This window comes from Drosophila ficusphila, unplaced genomic scaffold (genome assembly GCF_018152265.1).
Source record: "Drosophila ficusphila isolate 14025-0441.05 unplaced genomic scaffold, ASM1815226v1 contig_414, whole genome shotgun sequence".
NCBI lineage: Eukaryota > Metazoa > Arthropoda > Insecta > Diptera > Drosophilidae > Drosophila > Drosophila ficusphila.
In genome coordinates this window covers 19,359,756-19,387,080 of record NW_025064328.1, presented here as the reverse complement: position 1 = coordinate 19,387,080, position 27,325 = coordinate 19,359,756, and the positions used below count along the sequence as shown (strand labels likewise).

Genomic DNA, 27,325 nt, shown 5'->3' with positions numbered 1-27,325 from the left:
CAAGCTGGCCGAAACGCAGAAGGGTTTCTCGGTTGCCCGGGACTGCTTTAATAATTAAGTCTCTTGAAAATCAAGACATCGTGTCGGACAACAAAAGTCCCAGAGCAAACACAAGGGGGTGGCAGGGTTGACAAGACAGGACCATGAAATTGTGCGAGCACATCGCCAGGAGTCGACTGAGTCCTGGGCAACTGGCAAATGTTGGCAATGTTGTCATCTGCAAGCCTGCGACATCCGGCAAATGCAGCCCCGCAGAGAGCATTTCGTGGCACTAAAAAACTAATTTCTCGCTTTGCTGAGCACAATTTCATGCAATTGTTTTCTGATTAAGTTTCGAAGTGAAAAGTGAAAAGTGCCCTGGCAAACCCGCATGGTGCGTGTCCCCTGGCCAAGCGAATTTGCATTTGGCCGAGTCAGCTTTTGTTGCGATCTCCGGGTTGCGGAAGCAATTAAATGCCTGCAACGCATCCGCAGTGCACAATTAATCGATTTTGGCATGGCGTTCAGCAGCGTCTCGCTGCAATTAAAATTCTTATTATTTGCTGTCAGACGGCGCCACATGGCGGATACTTGATGTTCAATTCGGACGTTAATCGCCCGATAATTGGATTAATTAATGGCCCGGCGACGGAACGCCATTAATAGGGAAAGCCCGGTCGAAGCCCACAGCTCGCCTGCAACGCCACTTGCCACCTTGAGGTGGCAAGTTCAATGGCGTTCGCCTTTGAGCCCTAATGGGTTCTATGACTGGAGGGAGAACCACCCATCGCCATATCGGGTGCATTGAACGTCGGTAGCACCATCTGCTATATCCGTCGGCATTGAGCGGCATTGGAAAAAACGGAATTGGAAACCGAAACCAATTTACATTTTGTTTACCTCTTTGCCTGCACACCTCTGTGGAATCCGACTTTGCTCTTCGCAGCGATGGGAAGTACGGGTTTCTCGGTAATTGTACCTAGGCATCGAACAGTGGGATTGCTTTCACTTGAAGCCTGAAAGCTTTGAAACATCTACATTATAGAGAGGCCTTTCTGTGAAATATGTTATTTCCTTTTATCTTATTTTAAGAATACAATTTTTAGAGCTAATAAAATATATGGTAATTAAGAATACAAATTGCTTGTGTGTTTCACGACTAAAGCGTATTATTACCCAAAGACTTTTGCCTTTTATTTTGTTCATTACATCCAGAATAAATCATTACGAACTAAGTAAGAAAACCCTTAAAAACAATGTTTTCTGTCGCGTCACCTTCTCGCAGTTCAAAGTAGATAGCCTTCTGCCAAGCCAGCAAAAACTTGTTGGCCGGAAAAAACGTACCTTTCCCAGCTCTGCCTTTCTGGTTTTGACTGGCTGGAATTTATCGCTTTACTCCACACAGAAGCAAAGTGGGTGGAGGATTGGCAATGGGATAGGAAAGGCGTTGAAACTGAGTGTGTAAGTTTTAATTTTATTTTCTCACTTCATTTGGAGGATTTGCGTTGGCTCTCGCCTCTGTTGGGCGACTACAACACTTTACATACATTTGCATAAGCACTCCGGCAGTTTAAGCAACCTGTCCGGGTAAGTTAATAAACGGGCTCCGGCCTTCTCGCCTGGCTGATTTTGCTCGGAGAACTCCCGACTTCTCAGCAGCCGCGTTAAAGCCATCTCGTAGAAAGTTGAAGGTGGCGTGCTATTGTGGGCCTTCTGATTTTATGGGACGGCAGTCTGATTGCGGATTGTGCCCAGGTGTGACGGCGATGCCTGTCAGCCGGCTGATTATTTGTAGCTTATTGCGCTAATGCGACGCTTATCGCATGAAAATCGCATTAACATCATTCGGAGAGTCGTCCCAACGTCCTTCCAAGGAGCCCCAGCCCCAGCCCCTCCAAGGTTGTTTGATTAGCCAGGACCCTTGCTCGTAAACAAATATTGTGTAAATATCGCATTTGATTGTGTTGTGCGTCGTGGGCTAGGCGCCCTGTTTGCTTATTTAATCAAGGCAGGCCGGCGGCCATTAAATGTACAAATATTGGCCAGGCCTACGAGTTGTTTGGCCTGGCCAAATACCCAGCCTGGCCAAGGTTGACTGGCGAGCAGTTATCTTTGACCCACTGGCAGTACGCTACTCATAAATACATTCTTCGCAGTCGGGCAAATTAGTTAAATTATTTACGCCCACCCCGAGATGCTCGTCAAGGACGAGGCTGCTTGGACCGGGAAGCTTAGTTCAAGGAATCAGAAAGCAGATATGAAAACACCGACAAGCACGTAGCCCTTTGTATCAAACCAAAAATAAGGAAATAAAAATATTAATGCCATTTCCTCGGAATGTATTATTGTAAGTATTGTGTTTTAGTATTACTTAATGAATATAAAGTTTATTTTTCCAATTAATAGGAAAAGGAAGCAAAGAAACTATAATAGCTATATATAATATAATCCTTACTTATTATAAATGTCTCAATCAGTAGCAAATGTTTGACTACGTTGTCATAGATACCTGAAGCCGGTTGTAGTCTAAGCTGTTCCGCTTTATTCGCACACATCCCTGTGCCGATTCTTAGCACATTTACCCATTTTCGCCCTTGGTATTAAAGATATCCTCATTTGATTTTGTGGACCTTCAACGGCCGACGGCTTCATTTATGCCACTCGTGTCTGGCAACCGACAATATAAGTGCGGGAACAACAGTATCGGCGGCGGCAGGAGCAATAATGGAAGTCTGTGCTACGTGCCGCCATCCGAGATATCGTCCTGTGCGTGCCTCGAGGACCAGAAAAAAGAGGAAACTACAACAATGGGACGCCTCTCGAACTGTCGCGCTTGATGCGCTTTTGATAACTTGTTTGAGTTTGCTCTGAGCCGCGTGACATCTTTGTCGCTGTCAACGGCCCTGTCGCTATCAGGTTGATAAATAGTTTCGCCGGCATCTCGACAATCTCCGAGGCTCCGTACCGTACCTTTCTCGAATTTCAACAGCCCTCGAGTTGATTTGAATTAAAAAGCGTCCATCAACAATTTCTTCTGTGGGAAATGCAAGCCGGACTGTGCTGGATTGCCCCAGGCAACAGTTCTTTGAACTTGCTTCCTTTTGCTTGCAGTCAGGTGCTTGAATTCTCAGGCTTCGTCTGCCTCACCGGAGAATGAGCTTTAAAATTTGCCAGCGTTCGGAACAAATAAAGTGAAAACACAAAAATTTCGTCCCACGAAATGATTTTACCCTCAATACGGGCCTGTAATATACTTATCCTTAAGTCTCTCCAAATCTTTTTCCATGATACAAAAGCGAAGTATTTTAGAAAAGGCTGGAAATAAAATAAATTACCTTTGGACAACACTTCTCTTCAAAAACATTTTTTACGCACCAGACAAAAACTTCGAATTATAAAATTTACTTTGGCTTTAGGCTACGTAAATATAAACAAAAATATGCGTAAAATTAACTTTTCCAATCCAATTTACAAAAAAAGGACCTTTTCCGCTCTTTGATAAAAGCAAACCTCGTACTGAAAAACGGTAATATATCCTCGCAGATTTTGAATTTCCCAGATTATTTCAGCCAATTGTTGGCAATAGGAGTTAATTTTCATCGATTTCCGAGTGTTTTAATAGGGTATTGGGTGTCAAGTATATAACGAGCGCCCATCAATGTTTTTGGCGGGGATTTGTCCATAAATAATTCATCGAAACATGTAACAAAAGTGCGTCAAGTGGTCGCACACACACACACACACAAACAGCATTTCACCCACACCGAAGCGCAAGTATTGAATTACATGGGGGGACGCGTCTGTCGCACTTTGCGAAGTGGATGTCTATTTTTTATGGCACCCCAGGGAAATGACGTACTATGAATGTCGGTTTAATACACAAAACTTTGACAATATTGTCACACAGTTAGCACGGATACCATGGCTCACTCCCTATCACGACTAACAGACTTGTAGCCAGACAAATGTGCGAATAAAATTGCTATTTTTGTGCCGCTTGCGTCTATTGTTAGCGAAGTTATACAATCTCTTTACACCCACACACCCGCACAGGAACGAATGGCAAATAAATGGTGGGTATATCAACAAATCGATCATTTTTCCGCAGTTAAGCCGAAATCATTGAGTGGCCGGATATTCGGCCAAGGGCTCCAACACGTTAAGATTTAAAGCAAACAATGCGGTGTGTATCTGTTGCGTGGGCCTACGTCACTGCGAAAACGGCACACGCAAATAAAGTTAAAGGGCGGAAAACTAAGCGAAGACCAAAAATTTACCAAGTAGACGCTCATTCCGGCCCATAAGCCATTCGTTTAGGGGCTTAGTTACTTCGAGCCTCATTGAACAGGCCATCTTTCTCGGCTCGCAAAAGTAGGCAACAGTTGGGAAACAAGCTTGTCGGCCATTGATTAATTACCAAACTTCGCCCAGACATTCGCATTTGCATTAGCAGCTCTTAAATTGAAATCAAAACCATTCCCTGACTGCACAGAGGAAAAATATATTTACTTTGCTGGAGACAAACATTGTAATTTAATAGGCTAATGATCGTATAAAAACAGAGTACAGTTCTAAACACAAATAAAAGATTCGAAGAACTCAATCATAATAAGGCAATTCAAGTATTATCACTCCCTTTTTCTTTATGTGTCTGCGAGATAAATCTAAGGCCCTTTGTTATGACCTCACTTTCGCTTCTTATGCTGTTGTTGAATAAAAGCAGAGTACACAAATAAAATCCTCCGCTCTCCCTCCTCGAACGGTTTTATTTAAGTTTCGCGCTCGTTGTTTTTATTTGCTTTTAATAGGCGGGCCAGGAGTTGTGGCTGGTTGAGAATGGAAACCCGCCTTCGGTGGCAACTTTAGTGGCTGCCACTGTTTGCTTTAACATTGAAAAAGTTTCTTTGCCGCTTTTTTCGCAGGCAGCGGCTCATAAAGCAAACTGGAGACCCCTCTTACCTTTTACTTTCACTCGGGGTTTTCCACCTCCTAGGTGCGAATGAGAAAGGTGGTGAAGGAAAAGTCCGCAAAAGTTTTCCCAACAACAAAAGGTCACTGAACAATTGACAAACTCGGCGTGCTGTTGTCTCGGGGTTCGCCAAACGCCATTTAAAAAGTTTTACATAATAGTTAGCCCAGGATCTTGGCAAGTACCCGTAAACGTAGAGATTTCTCCAATTCCGAAAAAAAATTCCATACACAAACAAACCGGAGTTCTGTGGTAAATATTATATTATACCTACCAACACCGATTTAACAAGGAATTGCAATTGCGTTAGTTCAGATTATCGATAGAGGCTAATTTCTTGCAATTTCTATGTAATGGATGCAGTTTATACCAACCTAACTAACGTGAAGCAAACGTTCCCCTTGGAAAATATAATTTGTTCTTAAGATTAATAATTTCACGAAATATAAATATGTTTTATGATTGAAGTCGCCAATACATATTCTATTACCGACAGATAAAACTTGAATGAGCCAGCTCCACAGTGGTAATCTGTATTCAAAAAAAACGGCAGCTTCGCGGTTTAATAATGTGTGCCCAGTCTGCGTTTCTTTCCTTGTGTGTTTTTTAGTACGTTTTCGCAAATTATTGGTTTTGCCACGGTCGCACTACCAGTTCGTGCACTTTTTGTACGAAAATAAGAAAAACACTCAATTTGCTCTTAGCAAATCAATAATTGCAAACGCAGTGCCGTTTCAATTGCAGCAGAAACAGCGACGAAAATGTTGGCAAGCGAAACCAGACAAATCCTGAGCCGCGTTGGATCGCTGGTGGCCAGAAACCAGGTGAGCGGAGGCGGAAAAGCGGTCCATGGGTTTTTGGCCAGAATTTGTGGGGCGGGGGGCGGCTTTTGGGCCCGTGCAGTAGTTATATAAGGCGGATATCGGGGGTCCGGACGAGATAGAGAAACACAAAACATGCAAGCTGAAGCGTCGTAATTGGGAAAAATTGCCAACAATCATTGGTTGTTATGTAAACGATTTTGCACAAGACGGTTGGATAAAAAATTGATGTAGCGTGATCACCTGTTAAATTCTTAATCCCGGTCTTCTAGCTTCGATCCATTAGCAATGGCACCGCCCAGCTGGAGCAGCAGGCGCAGCCCAAGGAGGCCCAGGAGCCGCAGATCAAGAAGTTCGAGATCTACCGCTGGAACCCGGACAACGCCGGCGAGAAGCCCTATATGCAGACCTACGAGGTGGACCTGCGCGAGTGCGGTCCCATGGTGCTGGACGCCTTGATCAAGATCAAGAACGAGGTGGACCCCACCCTGACCTTCCGACGCTCCTGCCGCGAGGGCATCTGCGGCTCTTGCGCCATGAACATCGGCGGCACCAACACGCTGGCCTGCATCAGCAAGATCGACATCAACACCTCCAAGTCGCTGAAGGTGTACCCTCTGCCCCACATGTATGTGGTGCGCGATCTGGTGCCGGACATGAACAACTTCTACGAGCAGTACCGCAACATTCAGCCATGGCTGCAGCGCAAGTGAGTGGAAGTGATCCTATGAGGAGCTATCAAAACTAATCGCAATATTTCCCTCAGGAACGAGGCTGGCGAGCAGAAGGGCAGGGCCCAATACTTGCAGTCCGTTGAGGACCGCTCCAAGCTGGACGGCCTGTACGAGTGCATCTTGTGCGCCTGTTGCTCCACCTCGTGCCCTTCGTACTGGTGGAACGCCGAGAAGTACCTGGGCCCCGCCGTGCTGATGCAGGCCTACCGCTGGATCATCGACTCGCGCGATGAGAACTCCGCCGAGCGGCTCAGCAAGCTCAAGGATCCCTTCAGCGTCTACCGGTGCCACACGATCATGAACTGCACGCGCACCTGCCCCAAGGGTCTCAATCCCGGCCGGGCCATCGCTGAGATCAAGAAACTGCTCTCGGGTCTGGCTTCCAAGCCGGCACCCAAGCTGGAGACAGCGGCGCTGCACAAGTAGGGCCCTCCCGAAAATCCCAAATCGTCCTCTGATGTCCTTGGCTAGTGAGCAAAGCCCCCGCAAATTTGTAGTGGAGACTTCTCCAGCCACCTTGCTTACTATGTTTTAATTTATTTAAGCCTAAAGTATCCGACACTTGTTACAGTTTGTAAAGGGAACAAGACGCGAAAATAAATAATTGTGTATCCACCAAACGGAGAGCATTATAAATCCAAGTACGGCGAGCGTAAATAATGCTAACCCGTATTCAGGGAGCTGTGGGCGAAGTCTCGTCGTTCATCTGTATGTCGTCGGCGGAGTAAAAGTCCTGGGTGACCGGAATGACGCGATCGTTGGTCTCGTCGTCCTCCTCATCGTGACTATCGGTGTCCTCGCTGTCGTCGTTGGCTGGACAAAAAGGGATAGGTGGTTCAACTGCTAATCCCAGAAATTTTCTTCACCACTTACCATCCTCGTCGTCGGTTTCTATTCCAGGAATGGTGAGCATCTTGCCTAGCGGCTGCAGGTCTGTTCCTGCCGTTTTGAGTGACTCCCGCTGCAGGTGAAGTAAAAATATTAAAAGTTATTGAGAAATCGAGGGTTCTGAAGAAACTCACCCAATTGCTGCGCTCGTCTTCGTATCTACGAGTTTGCGCTTCTTCGCTGACGGAGGCAGGAGCCATGTCCAACCAGTACCGATTTGCCACGGATACCTTGAGCGTGGGAAAAAAAGGAATCATAGACATTTCGCGGAATATTTAATCTGCAGTTTCCAATTTTTGTTATTGTTAGCCCGGACGCCAGTGCCACGATCTGGCAACGCCACAACAATAGGTGGAATAACACCAAATGCCACAGGGGCGTACCTAAAAGAGGGATTAACGTGAAAGAATGATAATTAAGTTGGATAGTTTTATTTTATTTGTAGCAGTTATCATTATTTTTACTAATATCCTTTTAAATTCAAATATGTATATTCTTAAGGCAAGACAAGACTACGAGTCGTAGTCTACGACTGTTCATTTTAGGTATTATCTACATATATTTGAAATCATTAGCAAATTTAAATGAAAAATTCAATATTTAATATTCATCGTTAACTTTACTGAGGTATCAAAAACTTTTCAAACAACAATTCTTTTTTAATTTTCCCATTTCTTTGTGAACAGATTTAGTTAGGCCCCTTTTACCTTACTATGCCTACCCCTGTGAAATAATAACATAACCATAAGGTACTTTATTTGAAAATTCATATATGTATTTATCAAAGAAGCTATAAAATTTGGACATCTACGGTAAAGAAACCCTTCCCTCGCAAATTTATTGGTAGTAGAGTTCTAGATTCATGCCATCGTGGATTTCATCTAAAAAAGTTGATAAAGAGATTCAATTAGAGAATAGAGTTTAAGTTTTGGAAATAATTAGTATTACAGTCGGATAGACGAATGGGATCCTTGTAGATTGTGTACCACTTTTTAAGGACAATCTTCTCGTGCTTTGTGCCCGTTTGTGCCGCTATGAGTTTCTTGAGGTCGCCGATTGTGTCGTCGGGATTGCACTTAACGCGGACCTGCGTATTAGAAGTTGGATTAATAAGTTTATTGTCGGTTGCCTTCAGGCACACATTACCTTTTTGCCAAGACGATCATTACACGTTATTTCTATCATATTTGATGATTTTGCAAAGGAAATGGCAACAAAACACCTCTTGATTTGTTGTGGTTTTTTGGTTGAAATATGCTTCAGAGTTGTCAAGTATTCCAAGGTTAATATCGACAGGTTTGAGTCGCGGCTTAAGTTATATTGCAATCGAAAACAAATACCGTGTACGCGATTAGTGTTTACATATTTGTTGCTTAATTTAACATAATTTAATTACACACCATAAACAATTTATACAAATGGTTCCAAAGAAAAATCCCATATTTGAAGTGCGCAGGCTGACTTAATTTGTGCTTAGTTTTTGGGCTGTAATAAAACAAAAATTAAATTGCTCAGTTAATTTAATTTAAAAATAAGGGTTCAAAGAAGTCATAATTTCTAGAAGATTTTTAAGACGTTTCTGCATACGCTTCAACAACATCAACTTTAGTTCGACTTCGACTACTTCTCGCTAGAAAATATTTGGAAAAGGTTTATAATTATTAAATAGTGCACTTTGTATTCTGTGTGGTTGTTGATAAATGTTGATATTTTCTGGTAATTGGAATTTTGTCGATCTGATTACAAGTCGTTTACATCAAGTTCGCTCTTTAATAGCAATTCGCATCAACATTTTGAAGTGGCTGCGTGGAGGACGACTACGACGGGCCTTCCCACCAGCACCTATCGATAATCGTGTTAAGCAATCGACTATTTAAACATCGATAAGAAATAAAAGCCTCAATGTGTCCCCCTCCACTATTTATTCGAAATTTTTCGCCGCTCGGGAAAGACGTGATTTGTCGTTGCGCCAGTGGAGGCTATTTTTAAAACCGTCGCGGCGCTTGCAAACAAACCGCATATACAGTAAAATAAATCCAAGGAATTTACTGAGAAAGAACGAGAAATATTATAAAGTATGTGCCTTATTTATTTGCGAGCTGGCCAAATACTTTGCATTACCCAGTCGTAATTGTGTGTGTGTGTATGTTTGTGTGTGTGCGTGCTTCAATTTTACAGCTACGTTATGACGCAGCTGCGGAAAACTTGTTTGGGTTTCCATTTCACCGAAACACCAAATGTTTGCGCCTGTGCTGCGAACCCATTTTGGGCAATCCACTTCTATTGATTACCGCGCGTTGTTTGTGAATGGCGTGGCTAGCCAGAGCACCCTGTACCTCCTCCCCGCCCCATGAAAACTATGCTCAAAAGGTCGGGCGTCGTTTTCGGCGATTCTCCCCCATTGAATCGGCCAAACAGTCCACCAGTATTTCCATGGTCACTGGCAAGCAATTCGCAATCCGAAAATGCTCCGTCCTATTTTTAGATGCGGTCTTTATGCGCTGCCTACTTACCTCCCCATTGCATTCTAATTAAAAACCGGGCACTGCGCTCATTTCCACACGCATCGCACATTGCATAATGCGGCATTATGTTGGGAGGAAAGCTCGATCCAAAAAGCACTCGAGCATTAAAGTAAAAAGTAAAGTGAAGCCCATTAATGTTTTCCAGCTACCCAATTGTAAACAATCCACGCCTAGTACGCACACACTCGCACGCTCACGGTCACAGACACAGACGGGTTTAATGTTTATTCCAAATAAATCGAGGCCCATGTTAATTATTCGTGTTCTTCGCAGGGCCCAAGCACTTTGTGTAGTATCTAATCATGAGCGGAGATACGTACCAGATAGAAACGCGTCGGCGGTCGCGTTCCAAGACCCCCTTCTTGAGGTCGAGCGATGCCGGAGAGGAGGGACATGTGCAACACCCCAAGAAGAAGTCGGCGGCCCCCAATGTGCAGTAAGTGTCTGGGACTAAATCCCGAAATAGAATAAGATACGAACCCCTAAAACTCGAACTCCTAACTGCCAGGAACCTACAGAAGTAGCTAAATTTATATGGGTTATGAGGAAGTCAAAATATGTTTCTGGACACGTGAGACAAGAGATGTTAATAAAACAATCGCGTCAAAATACAGTGAACAGCTTAAACCCGAAATACCATCTGCTATTAACAGATTTTAAGTTGGCTGATTAATATTTGCAACCAAGAATCTCTAAGATTAAGAAATTTAAATAAAGATTTCCAAAACCTTTGCAAATTTGCAAAACTCGAAACATCGTCAAGACATTTCGTAACTACTTCTATAGAAATCTGAAAGGGAAGTTCTACTGTAAAGCAACACACATTCATAGTGTCGGTCTGTACGCTGCGTGTTTGCTGCCATGACGTCATCTCCTTGTTATTCACATTCGGCGCGATTTTCAATTTCGAAACGGGCAGAAAACGAAGGCAAATCCACATACAGGGTGCGGTATTCCGTCGAGCTTCGTTGGATTTTGGCGCCGAATTCAAGAGAGCGTCTGATCAGCGCGACACTTTTGATGACGACATTCCGAGTTCCACAGCGACCATCACAGATTCGTTTTCACGTTTTAGCCACAAAAACGAGCATGGCTAACAGGCAGTAGCCAGTGAAGGTCAACGTCGTTTCTAAGCATATTTTTGTATTTTTGTTTTGATTCGCTGTACTGGCAGTTGGAAAAGATTTCGAGCACGTTATCGGGGGCTTACTCACTAACATATTTCCACCCAATCTTATTGACGACTATCTACATCCCTTGCTTTCAGAACGATAGTGGAGGAGCATATAGTGGAATCAAGCAGCAGTAAGCAGTCCCGGAGTAAGGCGTTCGCCCAGTTGACCTCGGACTACTCGAGCGACGACATGACCCCGGAGGCCAAACGCAAGCACACCTCGTCCACGACCACGGTCACGTCCACCTTCACCAAGCGATCGGGAGGAGCCACATCGACGCCGCGGAACAGAAGCCAGCTGGAGACCACACAGAACACGCTGAACTCCGCCCAGGAGAAGCTGAATCACTCCAACGGAAACCTTAGTTCGGGGAATGTCAGCGATTACCTGGCCTACATCGAATACAGGGATGCCGGCGAGTACTGGAAGTGAGTGGAATATCCTTAATCCTTGGAGCCCAACCGAATAATTTTTTTTCTTCCAGCAAAACTCCCAAGACGGACTACACCTACTCGGAGCTGTCCCCCCCACCGCCGCCAATTGGCCCCGGGCATCGTGGCCATGCCCAACATGTCCAGGCGGAGCCTAGGAAACCACGACGAGCGCGTTAACTACATGGTCCAGCAGAATCCCGACCAGGAGGAGTTCATTCGGCGTCGCTACCAGTCAAAGTATGTCCAGCACGCGAACTACGACTCCGCAGACGAACTGGACGCCACCTTTGGGCAGCAGCAGAAGCAGAGCTGGTGGCTTATCCGCCTAATCCAGCTGGTTGTCAGCTCCGTCACCACCGTGTGGACTCGAGTGACCCACATCTCGGCCACCGAGACGAATGCCTACCAAAACTACTACGCTAGGCGTCAGGAGGTCGGATTCCTGGGAAAAGTAAGCAATGCCGTTGGAGGAGGATTCGCGAGTTTGCTGCGCTATTTGTACATCTTCATTGGATCGGTTCTGAGTCTGGACACGTGGTTGCTGCGCTCCTCGGATGCGGATAACAAGTCGAAAAAGCGGTTCCTCATATTTTTGCTGATTTTGCTGCCTTTGCTGCTGCTGGCGGGTGAGTAGATCTAAAAAGCAACGTCCGATTTACAACGATGTAAAGTAAAATATGTTCGATCGTGTGCGTGACCTTGTTTCGGTTCGACAACTTATGCTATATGCAAATAGATCACCTTCAGTGGGGTTATTTATACTCTGATCTGGTCGTTGACAGTGGCGTGACGCCATCGCTTATTCGTTTGCTAAATCCCGCGGATCAGAATTTAGTGGCCACGTGATGACATATTTTATTTTACTTTCGCCATCTGCTGAGGACCAACGCCTAATTTGCTTTGCCTTTGCAGGTCTGTTCTATTACATACACCCCAATGAACCTTTCCCACCCAAATCCCTGACCGAATACACATTCACCCTACCTGAGTTGCCCAAGATCAACGTTAGCGACTACCTGAACCAGGCCCAGTATGAATCGCTGCGCTCCCAGGCCGCCGAGCAGGCGGTGCGCGTGCGGGACTGGGCCGATGACTATGTTTTGTATCTAAGAACCATTGGCCAGAACGTGGTCAACAAGGGGCGCCAGCTCTTTCAGGCCGACGATCAGGTCTATTATGAGCGCGTGTAGGGAACACCTGGAGCAAGGAGGCTACCGTTTGGTGGTCGAACTGCTGCAGCAGTTGCTAATTTGATAGGATCTTGTTGAGAGGCCAACTCTCCTTTCATGTCGACAGACATGAGAAACTTTCTTTATGAACAATTCAAGTACAAACTAAAGCATTTTGTCCGAGTTACGTCCGCCTGCAGGGCTCGAAACGTTCTTAACTATCGTATAGTTTTTCGTCCCCCCCATTTACCCTTGCGCCTAGACAAAAACTCTACATTTATCCCACCAACCACACTAACCCCCACAATTCCCAACAAAATGCAACATCACAGGCTGATGGGAGAAGGATAGAGCTCGCCGCTGTTTGAATTGCAGATTTTTTTGTAATCATTTACGTAAACTTAATTTTTGTCCAACAATTAGAAGGGCCTTTATCCGACTGGGTGAATGGCCTAACTAAATTTACTTGTTGTCAAACAACGTTTAATTGTAATTTGTTCACTGTTTGCTTTGTAATTGTCTACAAAAAATAAATCGCAAACAATTTCATACAAAACATCGAGTACAAAAAGATTAGTTTGTTTTATTTGCCATTTGTTGGAAGTTCGCTAAATGGTAAGTAAATCGTAAACAAGCAATATTAGTTGGCCAGGACCGAACTCTATCCTTCTGCATTTATGTTGGAATTACCCCCAAAAAAAAACGAGTTCCCCCTTACCTAAGTCTACTTAATATTCGCAGTTGTGGGGAAATGGAAATGTAGAAGGACTGCCAACTAATAGTGCTGTGTTTGGTTTTTTCTTCGGCCAGGATGGTTGTTGTTACAGGAGGATCAACGCATTGCTTATGTTCAGCGAGCCGAAGCCCTTTTGCCGCTGCCACTCGCGCTCTTCGGTTCCCTGCAAAGTCGTTTGTCCAGTGCTGGATCATCCCTAAAGAGTTGGATCGAGATGCCCTCCATCAGAAGTGCCCAGCAGGAAGCCGACGCCATCAAAATCAACATGGAGAGCATCGAGAGCAATATAAAGAAAGCCTTGACTGCAGAAGAATACGAGAACATATTGAACCATGTCAACAGCTACGTGCAGCAGTTGGTGGAACTGAAAATGCAGCAGCAATCGAAGCAACTACAGCCGCAACAGGTTCAACTCATTGTTCAGCTGATGAAGGAGAACCTGCAGCAGATTTCACAGAAAACCCAGCTAACCGAGGAGGATTTGGCTGATCTGGCTGTTAAGCTGAAACTGGAGCTACAGAAGTCTGGATGGCAGGATATGGCAAAACTATCGCAAGCTAACCTGGAGGAGATCACGAGCCTCATTAAATCAGAGCTTCACTTGCACGAATCGCACTTCACAATTCAACTGGAGAAAATAGATATGCACGCCCTGCTGGAACGAATCTTGTTGGCTCCGCAACTGGCTGATTTTGTAGACGCTCGCATTAGTCTTCGGGTGCAGCAGCTTGAGCCGAAAGAAAGCTCCGGCTCCAATCCCGCAGAAATCCACATAGATCGTCTGAACAAGGAGATCGCCTTCATCAAGTTGGCTCTCTCCGACAAGCAGGCGGAGAACGCCGATTTGCACCAGTCGATCAGCCAGCTGAAGCTCGGCCAGGAGGATCTGCTTGAGCGCATGCAGCAGCACGAGCTGGCCCAGGATCGTCGCTTCAGCGGGCTGCTGGCCGAGATCGAAACCAAGCTGGCTGCGCTCAACGACTCGCAGTTTGCTCTTCTCAACAAACAGATCAAGCTCTCGCTGGTCGAAATTCTGGGCTTCAAACAATCCACCGCTGGCGGGGCCGCTGCCCAATTGGATGACGTTGACCTGCAGAACTGGGTGCGCAGTATGTTCGTGGCCAAGGACTACCTGGAGCAGCAGCTGCTGGAGCTGAACAAGCGCACTAACAATAACATCCGCGACGAGATCGAGCGCTCTAGCATACTGCTGATGAGCGACATCAGCGAGCGGCTCAAGCGGGAGATGCTCCTGGTCGTGGAGGCGAAGCACAACGAGAGCACCAAGGCGCTGAAGGGCCACATTCGAGAGGAGGAGGTGCGCCAGATAGTCAAGACGGTGCTGGCCATTTACGATGCCGACAAGACGGGTCTGGTGGACTTCGCTCTGGAATCGGCGGGCGGCCAGATTCTCTCCACGCGCTGCACCGAGAGCTACCAGACGAAATCGGCGCAGATTTCGGTGTTCGGGATCCCTCTCTGGTATCCCACGAACACGCCGCGGGTGGCCATCTCGCCCAACGTGCAGCCAGGGGAGTGCTGGGCCTTCCAGGGATTCCCCGGATTCCTAGGCAAGTCGCAAGTTGTTTCCCACACTAAAGAAAGTTCTTATAGTTCTCATCCCCACAGTGCTAAAGCTTAACTCGTTGGTGTACGTCACTGGCTTCACCCTGGAACACATACCAAAGAGCCTGTCCCCCACTGGAAGGATAGACTCGGCTCCCCGCAACTTCACAGTTTGGGTAAGAGTAAATCACCTTTAAAACAAGCAGTAACAGCCTAACCTAATTGTTGGATTATTCAGGGACTGGAGCAAGAAAAGGACCAGGAACCGGTGTTGTTCGGGGAGTATCAGTTCGAGGACAACGGCGCCTCCCTCCAGTACTTTGCTGTTCAGAACCTGGACATCAAACGGCCGTACGAGATCGTCGAACTGCGCATCGAGACGAACCACGGCCAGCCCACCTACACGTGTCTCTATCGGTTTCGAGTGCACGGCAAACCGCCAGCGACATAGATCTGTCCAACCCCCTCTCTAGTGACCTAAGTACTGTCAGGTGTACATAATGTCTGTGCCTTAAAAAGGAAACTCAACAATATATCACTGCGAGAAGTGGATCAACTGCACCCAGCCGCCCTTAACTTATGCAAACTACGTAAGAAGTAAGGCTATAGCTTTTAAGTGTTTTGTACCATATCGTAGGATTGAAGTGTTTATTACGAAATAAGGTTAATTTGTAAATATCTAAGTTAATCCAATCCTTTGTCCAAAGGAAGTCCTGAATATTTATTGATATTTAGTTTGTCCTTTAAAAATCAATCATCGTTCCTTTAAGTCTCATCTACTACGTATTTTTAATTTTAATACGTTTGCCATTCAAAAGCGTTTTGAACTAAATAGTCATAGTTTGCGTAAGCCGCACTCTTGCTTCAAAGCTATACTTTAAGATATTAGTAAGCTAAAATGTTTTACCATGAAAACTTCCGAACCTATTATAATTGCCATAGCGAATTAAATTTAACTGAACTGGAATCCCTCTGAAATAGTGTCAAATAAAACTGAAACTCACTAAATATCTCAGATATCTATCGAATGAACCTGCACATACCTCACCCCATACAATAAATCCAATTCACCCTTTCTTAACTCGTCGTATACGTTCAACATAGTTCTAAAGAGTGAACCCAAAAATAGTTGATAACATAAATTATGTACTTTTCTATTGTTTTGCTCGTAAGTCTACTTAATTGGTATAGTTTGTCTTTACGTCGTTTGTTCATTAAGCCTTCATCCCATTTTTTAAACAATAAATGCGTTGCTCGGAATAATAAAAACGTTTTCTTAGTTAAAAAGGAAGGCAAAAAAATTCTGTCAAAGCCATGGCAAGTAATTAACCCACGCTATCCGGTCGCAGTAATTAGCTTTTTTCACTACACTGAAAAATTTGTAAAAGGAGTGCAGAAAGATTAAATCCGCCGAAGCTGCTGCCATTTGCAACTTTTGATGCTTAAAGTTGACTTTCAACTTTAAATTGCAAATCGGGAGGTCTTTAAGATTGAATAAAATGTAATTTGCATTATACTACATTTTGCTCTCAACTGCAGATCCTTATGATTTGCTGACAAGCTGAATGCCATTGTTAAGCCGATTTGGCAGAAGTGATGAGACAGGACTTGTCTCCATCTGATAAGTTTATTAAGTGCATTTCTGTTGCAGATCTTTTGCTGGGGTAATTTAATACGAAAATACCTTTGGAGCTGTTGACTCCGCAAGGATATGTCATTTCGTCTAGGGTTAATGTACATTGTAATTTGTTGTGCGAGGAAATTCCGGGCGCGGGCAGCACAAAGGATTTCATATTGAAGCACAAGCAAGGCATGCACTTAATTAAAGCCAGCTTTCTGACGGAGGCGAAAAGGGCTGACGAATTTATCTGGCGGCAGCTTGCATAGTGCGATTCAGCCAAAGGTACATCGTGCCAATGTATAAAATTTCACCAGGCCATTAGGCGAATGCCTCTACGGAAGGACCTGCACCAAAACAGGATTCTTGCATGTCAATGCTTTGTGCGTCCTCGTTTGAGTCTGAATTAAAGGCATTGCTGGCGCGCTTTGCGTAATTACGGGGAATGCCCCTGCCAACGGCAACACACACGCATTACCTTTAATTGCCACTGGGGCCCGAAACTTTTAATTCTGTCGGCCGTAACTTCACCATATTCATTTCGCACCTGCTCGGTGTTAGAAAAGAAATGGCAGCACGCTTAATTTGTTTACACAAATCTTTCTCAAATGGCAGCCAGCCACCCACCACCGACGGTTGAATCCCCAGCGGGGGAATAAAAAATTGAAACAACTTTGAGTACTCGCACTCTGACTGCGAAACTTTCGTCCTGCGAGTGTGTAACAATTAAACTGCAGCTAAAAATAGTGACTAATGAGAAAAGTTTCCAGCAGCGGCTGTAAAAAATAAAAGCAGCCCAACTAACTTCCCCGAACAAAATGGAGCCGAGCAGAGAGTTTAAGTTGCCAGCAACTTTTTTCTATTCTGTATTGAATTTGCTGGCGTGTCGGGGCACAATTTGCAGGCATTAATGGCGGGATCAGCCAGCTGAAGTGTGCCAGCCATAAAGGGAGTTGCAATCCAGCCGAGACAATAAAACTCAAGCCATCATATCACACTTTTATCCCCCGGCCACACGGAAACTTCGAGGAAAGTTTTCGGCTTGGTTTGATAAGGAAATTCTTACTCTACAATTTACGATAGCGTGCAAAAAGATGCTTTGCTGATGTGTACACTCAAAAAAGGATTTTTGGTTTACTCAGAAATAAACTGGGGACCTAGAAACCGTTATCAAGTTTCCGGTTGTTTGGATTCGGAAACTGCTCTGTTTTCTATTATTTTATTTTTCAAACCTTAATTTCTATTTCAAGAAATTTAATTCTCTTGATTGACTTTTCTTGGAACTTGATAGGATCGTTGTTATGAATATTTTGTTGATATAAAACTCTGATATTAAAATGAAATACAAATGACATAAGTATCTCTGTTTAAAACGGTTAATTAACTAGCCACTACCGAATATGAGTTGACAAAATATTTTATAAAGCGCAAGACAAAACAATTAGTAGAAGGTGAGAATACTTTTGCTAATAGCTTCGGCTAGCTTTATGCAGTTAAATCCTGTCAAAATCGACCACACATTGAGCTTGGTGTAGTCTTCGGGACCTGGCCAAAACGATTGGTTATCTGCAAGTGCACGAAAACATGCGATGGGTAAGTAAATCTGCCTTGGTGCTCCGAAACAACGTTTATGGCCGTTCGGAGAGACGGATACGGCGAAAGTTGCTTTGGACCGCACTGTATATATGATATGAAGTGACACTGGACTGGCGGGCGCCGCAAACCGATTACCCGTACAGTGAAAACCAAAGTCACGACCGCAGTCAGTTCGGCATTAGATATGCGCATACATTGAGCGGCTCGGAAAAGTTTTGTTTGCCATGCAAATCTGTTTGCGATGTGTATGGAGTGCGGCTAACGCTTAGTTAGAGACACTTGTGTGACTTGTTGGCGTAATTAAATTTATCTGAGGCGGGCGGGAAGCTGTACGGACGAAGCCACACACAGCAGCCAGTGCCAGGACAATAACTATTTAGCAATCCGTTATGCACACATTTTGATAACTTTCAATTTGATTCCACTCTGCGGCGACATGCTCGCTCAGCAGGAGGAAGTGCCCGGAGGAAGTGTTTTGCTTTGTGGCCGTAATGAAATAAACTTGTCGCACAGTCGGCACAGGCCATTTGCCTGATGTCCTGTTTCTGTTTCCCGAAACTACAGTACATCCGCAGGAGAGGCCCGGGGTCAAAGTTCGGCAGCAGCTGCTGCTGCGCCACTCTCATTGGAAATTTAATTACGCATGGGACTTGTTTACAGATCCGAAGTTAAGCCTTGCTGCCAGTCGGACGTGCACATTAACCTTAATTAAGTGACAAACAATCCTCCTCGCTGGCCCCGAGTTCGTCACGCCATCATTTTATTTACAGACAATTGAATTTTAATAGGATTTCGCCTTTGCAAAAATCCCTGCCACTTCCCGACTTAGCAGCACCGTCACCATTACCATCACCATCGCCATCACCATCGGCATCCTTGTGGCTCGAGTCCTGGCCCCTTTTCCCGAGCGGTCGAGTGTCCATTTGCATAGCTCCCGGCTCCTGGCGCAACTCTTTGGCCTGCCGGCCATTATTTCGCACTTTTGTGTAATTTAATTCATTTGCAATGCCTTTGCGAATTATGCGGAAGGGCGGTTTACTCTGCCATTTGCCATTTGCCATTTGGCCTGCCCTGCCCTGCCCTGCCTCGAACTGTGTGTCCTTTCGGCGCACAGTATTTGGCCTTAAAGTCCTTTTGCGGCCACGGGCCACAGAAACCCTAAAAGCCACAAGCCACTTTCGTGATCCTTCATCGGAGTCATCTTAACGCATCATTTAAGCCGGCAAGGGCGGTCCTTTCCCCGAAACAGACCGAAAACAGGGTCAGATAACGTTTCGCCTTTGTTGCTCTTAATTAAAGATTAAACGTGCTAAGTTGCCGGGACTTTTGGCAGAAAGTCGCCGCTTTAATATCGGCCATTGCTCGCTCGGATGTGTTTTTTAGAGGGTGTGTCTGCGGTGTGTGAGTGCTCGGTCCACCCATGCACCCATCCATCCAACCATCCATCCATCCATCAATCAATCAATTACGCTTGGAAGTGCGCCAGGATAATAAAACGTGCAAGAAGCGGAGTTTTGTCAGCACAATTTACGATCAACTTGGCAGAAAAGCGTATTACGAATTTATGTATCGAAGAAATATTCTTCACGAGCGTTTAGTGCAAGTGCATTTCCCAATAATCCCCAAATACAAGTTGGCAGAAAGTATTTTATTTCCAGCTTATCAACGCCAGGCTTTAAAATTTCTTTCTTGGCAGATATGTTTTTTGCACAAACGTGGCCATGTAAAAGGAAACTGCTTTAAAAAGTTGACTGTGGAGCAGAGTATTGAATTTAAGTTCGACGAAAATGAGAACTCTGTAGCTGTCGATTGAATATTACTTATTAGGTAGATGCAATCCTTCAAAATATATTTACCATCACACACTTTCTGCAAATTTGTATTTGAATTAAAAGCAATTTTCTTAATAGACCGATTTTCATAGGAGTCAAATTTTTTAAAATGGAAATTTTTACAAAACTTAATATCATAATTTGGCATAGTGATATTAGTTAATTGCCTTTTTAAAATGTTTATTACAAAAATTCAAGTATTATTTAACAGGAATATCAAAAGAGGCAATCTTCCCACTTTTGTTTTTCTGTTTATCAGATCAAACTTCGAGATCATGGAATATTGGGATTGAAAATGTAGATTGAGTGCGAAATACTGTTTGGCACCCATCGATTTCATTTGAAATGGGTATCTGAAAGTCGAGGTTACAGTTAAGGTTTTTGACAGATTGTATTGTTGTATTGTTCTTTACCTCGCATTTGATTTTTAACATTTATGTTGGAGAAGAGCTCATTCTTCGTGCGATTTCATGCAAACTACATACAAATTAATTCAGTTTGGAACCTGCGAAATTGCCGGCCATTGTTTGATTGCTGTAAATGCCGCACTAAGCTGGCAAAGCAATTATTTACCTAAATGGTTTGCCCACGTCAATGGCAATTGTCTGCGATTTCCATTTGGCTGAAATGTGTTGCATGCAGGCTGTCAGAAGGGCTGCCAGTGGCACCCGAACAATGAAATCTGGCTAAAAGGCCGAACGGCTGCCGAGGAGGCCAGTTGGGCGCTGCAACAAAGGGAGGATAAGGCAAACTTTTTAATTGAAAACCAACAAAAATATAACGTCAAAAGTTGCAAGTGGTTGACACTTCGCACCCGGACCACCCAGTCCACCCAGTCCAGGAAGAGTAAACGAAACGAAATGAATCCTTTTCAGCAGCCGTTGCCAGGCAGCCAGTGCTTAAAGCCGAACACACACATCCGCGTATAGTATGTATGCACGCAGTGTGTGGCAAGGAGTCCATTGGTCTTTAACAAGGATCAGAGCTATTGCCACATCGTTATGATGGACCCAAACAGGCGTCTCACAGGAAGGAATGTGTATTTAAATTTAAGATATAAGAGTGCGCTGGCTGGCCACGATGCACTTGTGACGGACGAACTGCTCTGGGATCGGGATTGCAATTGCAATTGCGATTGCGATTGCTGTTGACACAATTCCGCAGCGAGCTCCTCCCATTGCGATTTATTTACGTCGCTGCAATTTATCGAAGTTGGCATATGACGCTTCTGCAGCGCGGCGCAGATTTCTGCTCTGTTTTCCGCGCGTTTTTTAAGCCGTTGGCACGCACACAAACTGATTTCTCCGCCGGGCTTAACTGAATCAGCTGCAGTGCGTAAACAATCACGGTTGTCATCGGACCGCCCACTGAACCCAACCGCCCACTTTCCCCCGGCAATGTAATGTGATTATTCAGTTGTTTTGCTCGCAATTAAAACAAATTGTGCCCGCTGTGAGCGAAAACATAAACAACCGCTGGATGCCAGCAGTTCTCATTTGTGCAACACTGATGGCCGCCATTCGGTTCTCCCACCAGTTGCACGGCTCCAGCGGGATTAATCTCTAACCCGGACATTCCGACATCCCATGATTAAATCGCTCATAAAGGCAACAACGCGCAATAAAAAATCAATTTCGACTTCGGCAGTTCCGCAAAGATTTACGTTTCAATTTCAGTTCCTGCCACAATAAAATCAAGGCTGCCAAAGTCGGTGGCCCTGGCGTCTACATATGTGTCCTGCAGGACTCGCCCAGTGTGTGCGTGTGTGGCAGGGACTTTGTGTGTGACCGTAAGCTGGCTTAGCAGATTTGTTGCCGAAATTAGCAGGCTGTAAGGGATCGAAAAAGGGAGCGGACGTCTTGCAGGATGTCTATTTTGGGCGAAAGAATTCGGCGTCATTCGAACAGATTTATGCGCCATAAAAGTGCGGCTAGACATGAACATACATGTCAGCAGCAGAGGCGCTTTATGGTGGCTAATAAAAAGATACCCGAACCGCAATAAAAAGTAGAAATGCCCGATCAACACACTGAACTCTCCCCCATTCACCTTTTAACGCAAACGGAGACAGTTTTAATATTTAGTCCTCGCCATGGAACTCTTATTTATCCAAATGAAATACTTTCTGTTTACACTACGCTTTTGTCTTTTTTGCGCCGGTTGTTTTGTTTAATTCAAAGTCAACAGTCCCAAAATAAAACCTAAGCCCCTTGTGTTTGCCTAAGGTAATTACAAAGGCATGTTTGCTCACGGGCCCTTCATTAATATGTAACAATGTCCTCGCTGGTTGACTTTTTGCTCTTTCCCCGCCGTTCGAATTTTAATTGCGGTCCATGCATGTTTTATTGTGTGCAACTTGTTGGGGGCTCAGCCTGCGGCCAACTCGAGCTTAGGCAAGTTGAAAAAGCTGAAAGGATCACGGCTATGGCCGCCTAGCTGGCTGCCAAGTTGTCGCAGCCGCAGGTGCCGAGGCGCACTCACTGTGCACTTTAATAAAGTTCTCGGATAATGCATACTCTCCTGCTAAGTATGCCACTGAGATAGCAATCCGCCCCATCCAGTTAGTATTTCACCTCCTGAAGCCATCCCCACTGCAACGTACACTCGAAAAAATTACTGCGTGACAACAATATTGGGACTTTAAAGGTGAATGAATGTCTTGTTGTTTGTAAATCAATAAATCAAGTATTTGGGGGTATCAAGATAAATGCCCTCACTTTTTCTTTTGGCCGTACTTATTTGAACCAAATGCATTTTGTTTTTAATTATTTTTTAGACCAAAAAAATTAAAGTGGAAAAGGAATCTTTTTTAAGTTTCTCTTTAAGAGAAGTAGTATTTAATTAATTTTGAAGTTTTTTAGAAAACAAAGCTAAGCTTTAACCTTATGTGGTAACCAATTGTATGTGAAAATATAAAGTGGAAACTTTTTTTAAGTTTCTCCTTAAGAGAAGTAATATTTAATTAAATACTATGGGTTGCTTTATCTGCTTTCTATTCAGATAAATTTAAATAAAATAAATTATGGATGATCCTTGACATTCTACGAGTGTAGCCTTGAGCTGCAGGGCTTTGTCTTGGCGGCCATCTCATCCATTCGCAGCTCTGCAACCTCTTGCAGCTCCATAATTGCCATGGCAACGCCAACTTCTGCCATTCTTGGGCTTGGAGAGTGGGGAGACGGAATCGGGGAACTGGGAGCGTTTTCACTCTGTTGTTCTCAAATTGCTTTTAGCAATCCCTCATACTTTTGTGTTACACTTCAATGGGCGAACGCCAAGGCCCACGCCTCCCGCGTTTTCCATTCGCCAGGCCATAATTACAGGTGCAGGACGAGATTGCTCGCAATTGCATTCCGTTCTTCAGCGTTCGTAATCAGACAATTTCGTAGTGTTTTGCATTTAAGTTTCGCTTTAATCAGCCCGCTGGCAGGCGCAGGACAAACTTTTCGGTCAAGAGACAAAAGGCGTAGATAACAGCCATGGAAACAGGAAGTTGCCCCAAGCCACAGGCCAGTGTTGCACACTTTTTAAAAGGTTGGCGACTCGGACCGGAATCAGCAGAATAAAATTTAAGAAGAGTTTCTCTGAAAACATTCTACGTTCTTACCTTCTAATCAGGACAACTTCATTACATTTTTCAAAAAGCAACTTTGAAATATTATATGTATGCAACAATTAAAGTAAACATTATTATTTAAAATTTTAATATAATAATATAGTATTAATTTTATAGTAAGCAAAGGACAAATTTTCGAAGCTGAAGACTGTGCAATTACCACTATTAAAAATGTCAATAGGAAGCTGGGAAAGATTTTCAAAAAAGGATGTTTATTAAAACTGAAAAATTCGCTATTTGTGAGCTTTAGAAATGAACATTTAAGAAAGCTACTTTTGTTTAGGAAAAAGACATTTTGGCAGCTCTGTCGCAGCCCAAAAACAAGAACCCAGCCGCCGGAGTCTAAAAATTTTGTTGTGAAAAAGTCAAAGTTTCTGAAGACTCGAGTTCATTCCATTGCGTTATTTTTTGTGTTAACTGATTTCCATATTGTTGTTAGTTTCGCGAACTATGTACCTACATATAATATATATACACACTTGGCGTGTGGGCTCCCTACTCCCACTTCTGTTGGTACACCGAAAAACTTTTTAAACATTTTTAACACCCAATTTTAAAGCTTTTATCGTGCTCAGTTCCCGCCGACAGTTTTGCGCTTTAAAAGAATTTAATTCCGAAATGTCGATTCGCCTTCAAGCAATTTCATTTAAAATGCATGAAAAATATGCATGAAGCTCGTTTCGATTGCAGTATCAATTAAATTTAATGGTCGTCAGAATCCGTCTGCAGTTGATCCACATGTGGTCAACCACATTTGTACAGGTAAATCTGTCACTTGCACGGAATAAAACGTGTTTCCCTCGAAAAACACGGATCGAATAGTTAGCTTGGGTTATCCTAATGCAATTGATATGTAATTAAATTCGCTTTTCGATGACAGAGTATTAACATACTTTCAGAGTTTACCAACATCAACATCAAAGCCCGCAATTCAAAGGGTGTTGGCCGGGCGAGGAATGGATTGGCAGATGCCTTCGCTATGAATACAAGCCACAAGAGCTTTTAGCCTTCGTTTTGAGTGAATCTGCAACGAAAACATTCGGATGATGCGGCACATAAGGCAGATTACTCAACAATGCCACCGAGGAGCGTCTGTCAAAGAGCTGCAGACTCGAGTGTCAAATGTATTTTAGCATTTTAAATGTTTACATTTGGCATATGACATTTGCAAGTGTAATGCCAGCCCGAGGCTGTCCCGAGATTAGGCCAAGATGATGGTGCTGGCGAGATAGCCACTTGTTCAGGGCCAACTCAGACGGCAGGGTTCGCTGGCCCTCAGAATTTATAATTGCAATTTAATTTGCATAAACTTAAGTAATCTCCGCCTGGGGTCGCACCTAGCGGCCACATGTCAAATTAAATGAACCATTTTTCTGGTTCAGTCAAGGTTGGCCCAGCTGAAATTTTAAAACAATATGTTTTAATATTTATGGCGTAAGTTTCGTAATATGCTTTGCTTGGGCTCAAGAAAGGATTGTGCTCAATGGCTGCCCAAAAAGCAGGAATACTCATAACAAAGAAACTTGAGGATGAGCAGTTGACAATTTTATTAAACTTTTGCAAATTTCCTAAGATTTATTTCGGTATAACAAGCCAAAAGAATGCTAGAGTAAAAACATTTTAATTTTGTAAAAGTTCTTATTCAGCCAACAAAGGGTTTTATTCAGCTATTAAACCAGAAGGCCATTAAACTTTAGGCTTTCAATTTACTTTGGATTAAAACAGACGCCGCAATATTCATATTTACCTCCTGTTGTGGGTCATAATTTTTAATTAAATGTTCAAACACAATTTAAATAGTTAGAGGTATTTAAATAAATATGTTCGCACTCGCTTATGATTGTGTTTAATTTGCACATTTGCCGAGGAACAAAATAATTGCTTTGGCAAACATTATATCCGTATAGGATCGGCATCATCTGTCAACTGGGCTTATTGTTTGGCCATAACGATAAATATATTTTCCGCTCAAATTGTGCACATGAGGGGAACCAATTTGCATGCGCATAAATATTAGGCTTTCAGTGGGTCAATGGCATTTTTCATGTGGTCGGAAACGAATTGATTGCATTCGGTGTGGGTTACGTTTGGAATAGCTTCTGGCCCATGATTTATCTGCACTCAACCGCCAACTGTTGCACGTGATCCAAGGACATGAAAGGACGGCGGGATGGCCCCCCAGTCAGTTGGAGGTATTGTTATTTTATGTTAATGCATGACGTTGTGAGGCATTTGGAAAATGTACAAAAGAAATTAGCAAACTTTGAAAAATACGAACGGAGAAACGGGAAGGCGGCTCGGAAAAGCAACGAATTCAACGGCAACTGTTGACAGTTATCCTGGCACAAACACGCATTGTAATGTCTAACAAGCTACACAGTACAGCTATAGCAGCACAAACATCGCATGTCACTCAACGGCCTCACAGTCCTGAGTCCTGACAGGTCCTGCGTCCTGCGTCCTTGGGTGTGTGCGCGTCTGTGCGCCGGGCTTTTGTCATTTACATATTTACACTTTATTCCCGGTGCTTAAGACTGAACTTTAACATGTGCAGCTTTGCCAGGCCACCACACATCCTGCCGCGAGGATTCCCCGCTCGCAAAAAATATCTCAGAACCGTATTATGGCCAGGTCTGTGTTTTTGTGCGGGCTCTTCAGCACAAACTTTTTATAGCATACTTTTGTAATTCAGCAATTTCTATCATTTTCCACCCGAGCGCGGGGCTTAAAACTGTCATAAGGGAAACATCAGCTCAAAATGTAAATCGGATGATTTACTTTTAAAGGTTTTTTTAAATAGTATTTATCGCAAAGGAAAATGAATGGAAATTGCATACTTTAAATGGGTGATTGTTTTACTTGTTTTCTAGTGCTGTTTTGGCAACCGTTTCGTAGAATATCGGTTATGGCGTAGGATATCGGTAATCCTTCAGTTTAGCCGGGAATTTCCCCACCCTCAAATACTCCTCAAAAGCATTTTCCGCAAGCAGATAAGTGAAATCCAAAGAGTAAAAAAGAATTGGATGCGGCAAGTGCCAAAACGCAAATACCTACATATGTGGGCAATTTGCTTAAGGGCGAGATCGAGCAAAAGACGACGTGTACGACGAGAAGCAAGTTGCCAATTCATTCCCAATCCAAGTAGTTGGGCGCAAGGATTACCGGTACTATCAATGGGTGCTTGAATCCAAAAGACCATGCCTTTATTCCCATGTTCACCATATGCTGCGCTCCATCTACCTTCCTCACCAGTTTTGAATTTAGTAAAGGCCTGACATCATTGACCCTTCACCTGACCAAGCGCATTTGAAGGCCGTATTCCGAACATTCCTAACAGGGGTTTAGCCTTTTCGTAAACAGTGCGCCCATTGACTTTGATTTTCCAAAAGTGCAATCGACACTATATCCCGATCCCTAGCAACGACTTCGTTTTCTGGGTGCTGACAACGGACAGCTTAAAACTCGAGTATTTGGGACAGTGAAGCTTCAATAACGTAGCTATCAGATACCCACAGATATATAGGGGATGATTTTTACCTTTGACCGCAACTATGGCGTAAATTCCATTTTCGTTAGCAGTCATTAATTCCCTCTGTAAAAAGTAATGTTTTAAAGCTGACTATTTCACTCTGCTGAATTGTTCACTTTATAAAGTGAATAAAAGTAC

At 43.9% G+C, this 27,325-nt stretch overlaps 4 protein-coding genes across 4 annotated transcripts; 2 read left to right on the top strand and 2 right to left on the bottom strand.

The window, feature by feature from the left end:
- Nucleotides 1-5,578: 5,578 nt before the first annotated feature.
- On the top strand, nt 5,579-7,123 carry LOC108094327 (succinate dehydrogenase [ubiquinone] iron-sulfur subunit, mitochondrial). The gene is made up of 3 exons (XM_017194877.2): nt 5,579-5,772; nt 6,042-6,478; nt 6,536-7,123. The coding sequence occupies exons 1-3, from the start codon at nt 5,710-5,712 to the stop codon at nt 6,927-6,929; spliced, it is 894 nt and encodes a 297-aa protein (XP_017050366.1). The 5' UTR covers nt 5,579-5,709; the 3' UTR covers nt 6,930-7,123.
- On the bottom strand, nt 7,021-7,732 carry LOC108094328 (anaphase-promoting complex subunit 15A). Its single transcript, XM_017194878.1, has 3 exons — nt 7,526-7,732; nt 7,377-7,464; nt 7,021-7,316 (listed from the first exon to the last, which is right to left on the bottom strand). Exons 1-3 carry the CDS (start codon nt 7,652-7,654, stop codon nt 7,177-7,179), a joined length of 357 nt encoding a protein of 118 aa, XP_017050367.1. The 5' UTR covers nt 7,655-7,732; the 3' UTR covers nt 7,021-7,176.
- Nucleotides 7,733-8,141: 409 nt separating this feature from the next.
- On the bottom strand, nt 8,142-8,673 carry LOC108094241 (ubiquitin-like protein 5). The gene is made up of 3 exons (XM_017194700.2): nt 8,538-8,673; nt 8,340-8,478; nt 8,142-8,272 (listed from the first exon to the last, which is right to left on the bottom strand). The coding sequence occupies exons 1-3, from the start codon at nt 8,574-8,576 to the stop codon at nt 8,229-8,231; spliced, it is 222 nt and encodes a 73-aa protein (XP_017050189.1). The 5' UTR covers nt 8,577-8,673; the 3' UTR covers nt 8,142-8,228.
- A 629-nt stretch (nt 8,674-9,302) lies between these two features.
- Nucleotides 9,303-16,256, top strand: LOC108094314. The gene is given in 8 exon segments (XM_017194842.1): nt 9,303-9,466; nt 10,190-10,352; nt 11,184-11,519; nt 11,576-11,615; nt 11,617-12,151; nt 13,505-15,001; nt 15,060-15,172; nt 15,235-16,256. Coding segments are annotated over 7 exon segments (2,868 nt in total). The 5' UTR covers nt 9,303-9,466; nt 10,190-10,218; the 3' UTR covers nt 15,448-16,256.
- Nucleotides 16,257-27,325: the final 11,069 nt, after the last annotated feature.

Bases quoted from the DNA above. Each gene is read 5' to 3' on its own strand.
- LOC108094327 (XM_017194877.2), top strand. From the start codon at position 5,710: ATGTTGGCAAGCGAAACCAGACAAATCCTGAGCCGCGTTGGATCGCTG. The intron at 5,773-6,041 runs GTGAGCGGAGGC...CCGGTCTTCTAG, and splicing joins CGCTGGTGGCCAGAAACCAG to CTTCGATCCATTAGCAATGG. The intron at 6,479-6,535 runs GTGAGTGGAAGT...TATTTCCCTCAG, and splicing joins CAGCCATGGCTGCAGCGCAA to GAACGAGGCTGGCGAGCAGA.
- LOC108094328 (XM_017194878.1), bottom strand. From the start codon at position 7,654: ATGTCTATGATTCCTTTTTTTCCCACGCTCAAGGTATCCGTGGCAAAT. The intron at 7,465-7,525 runs GTGAGTTTCTTC...CTTCACCTGCAG, and splicing joins AAGACGAGCGCAGCAATTGG to CGGGAGTCACTCAAAACGGC. The intron at 7,317-7,376 runs GTAAGTGGTGAA...CTTTTTGTCCAG, and splicing joins AGAAACCGACGACGAGGATG to CCAACGACGACAGCGAGGAC.
- LOC108094241 (XM_017194700.2), bottom strand. From the start codon at position 8,576: ATGATAGAAATAACGTGTAATGATCGTCTTGGCAAAAAG. The intron at 8,479-8,537 runs GTAATGTGTGCC...TCTAATACGCAG, and splicing joins ATGATCGTCTTGGCAAAAAG to GTCCGCGTTAAGTGCAATCC. The intron at 8,273-8,339 runs GTAATACTAATT...CAACTTTTTTAG, and splicing joins TCCCATTCGTCTATCCGACT to ATGAAATCCACGATGGCATG.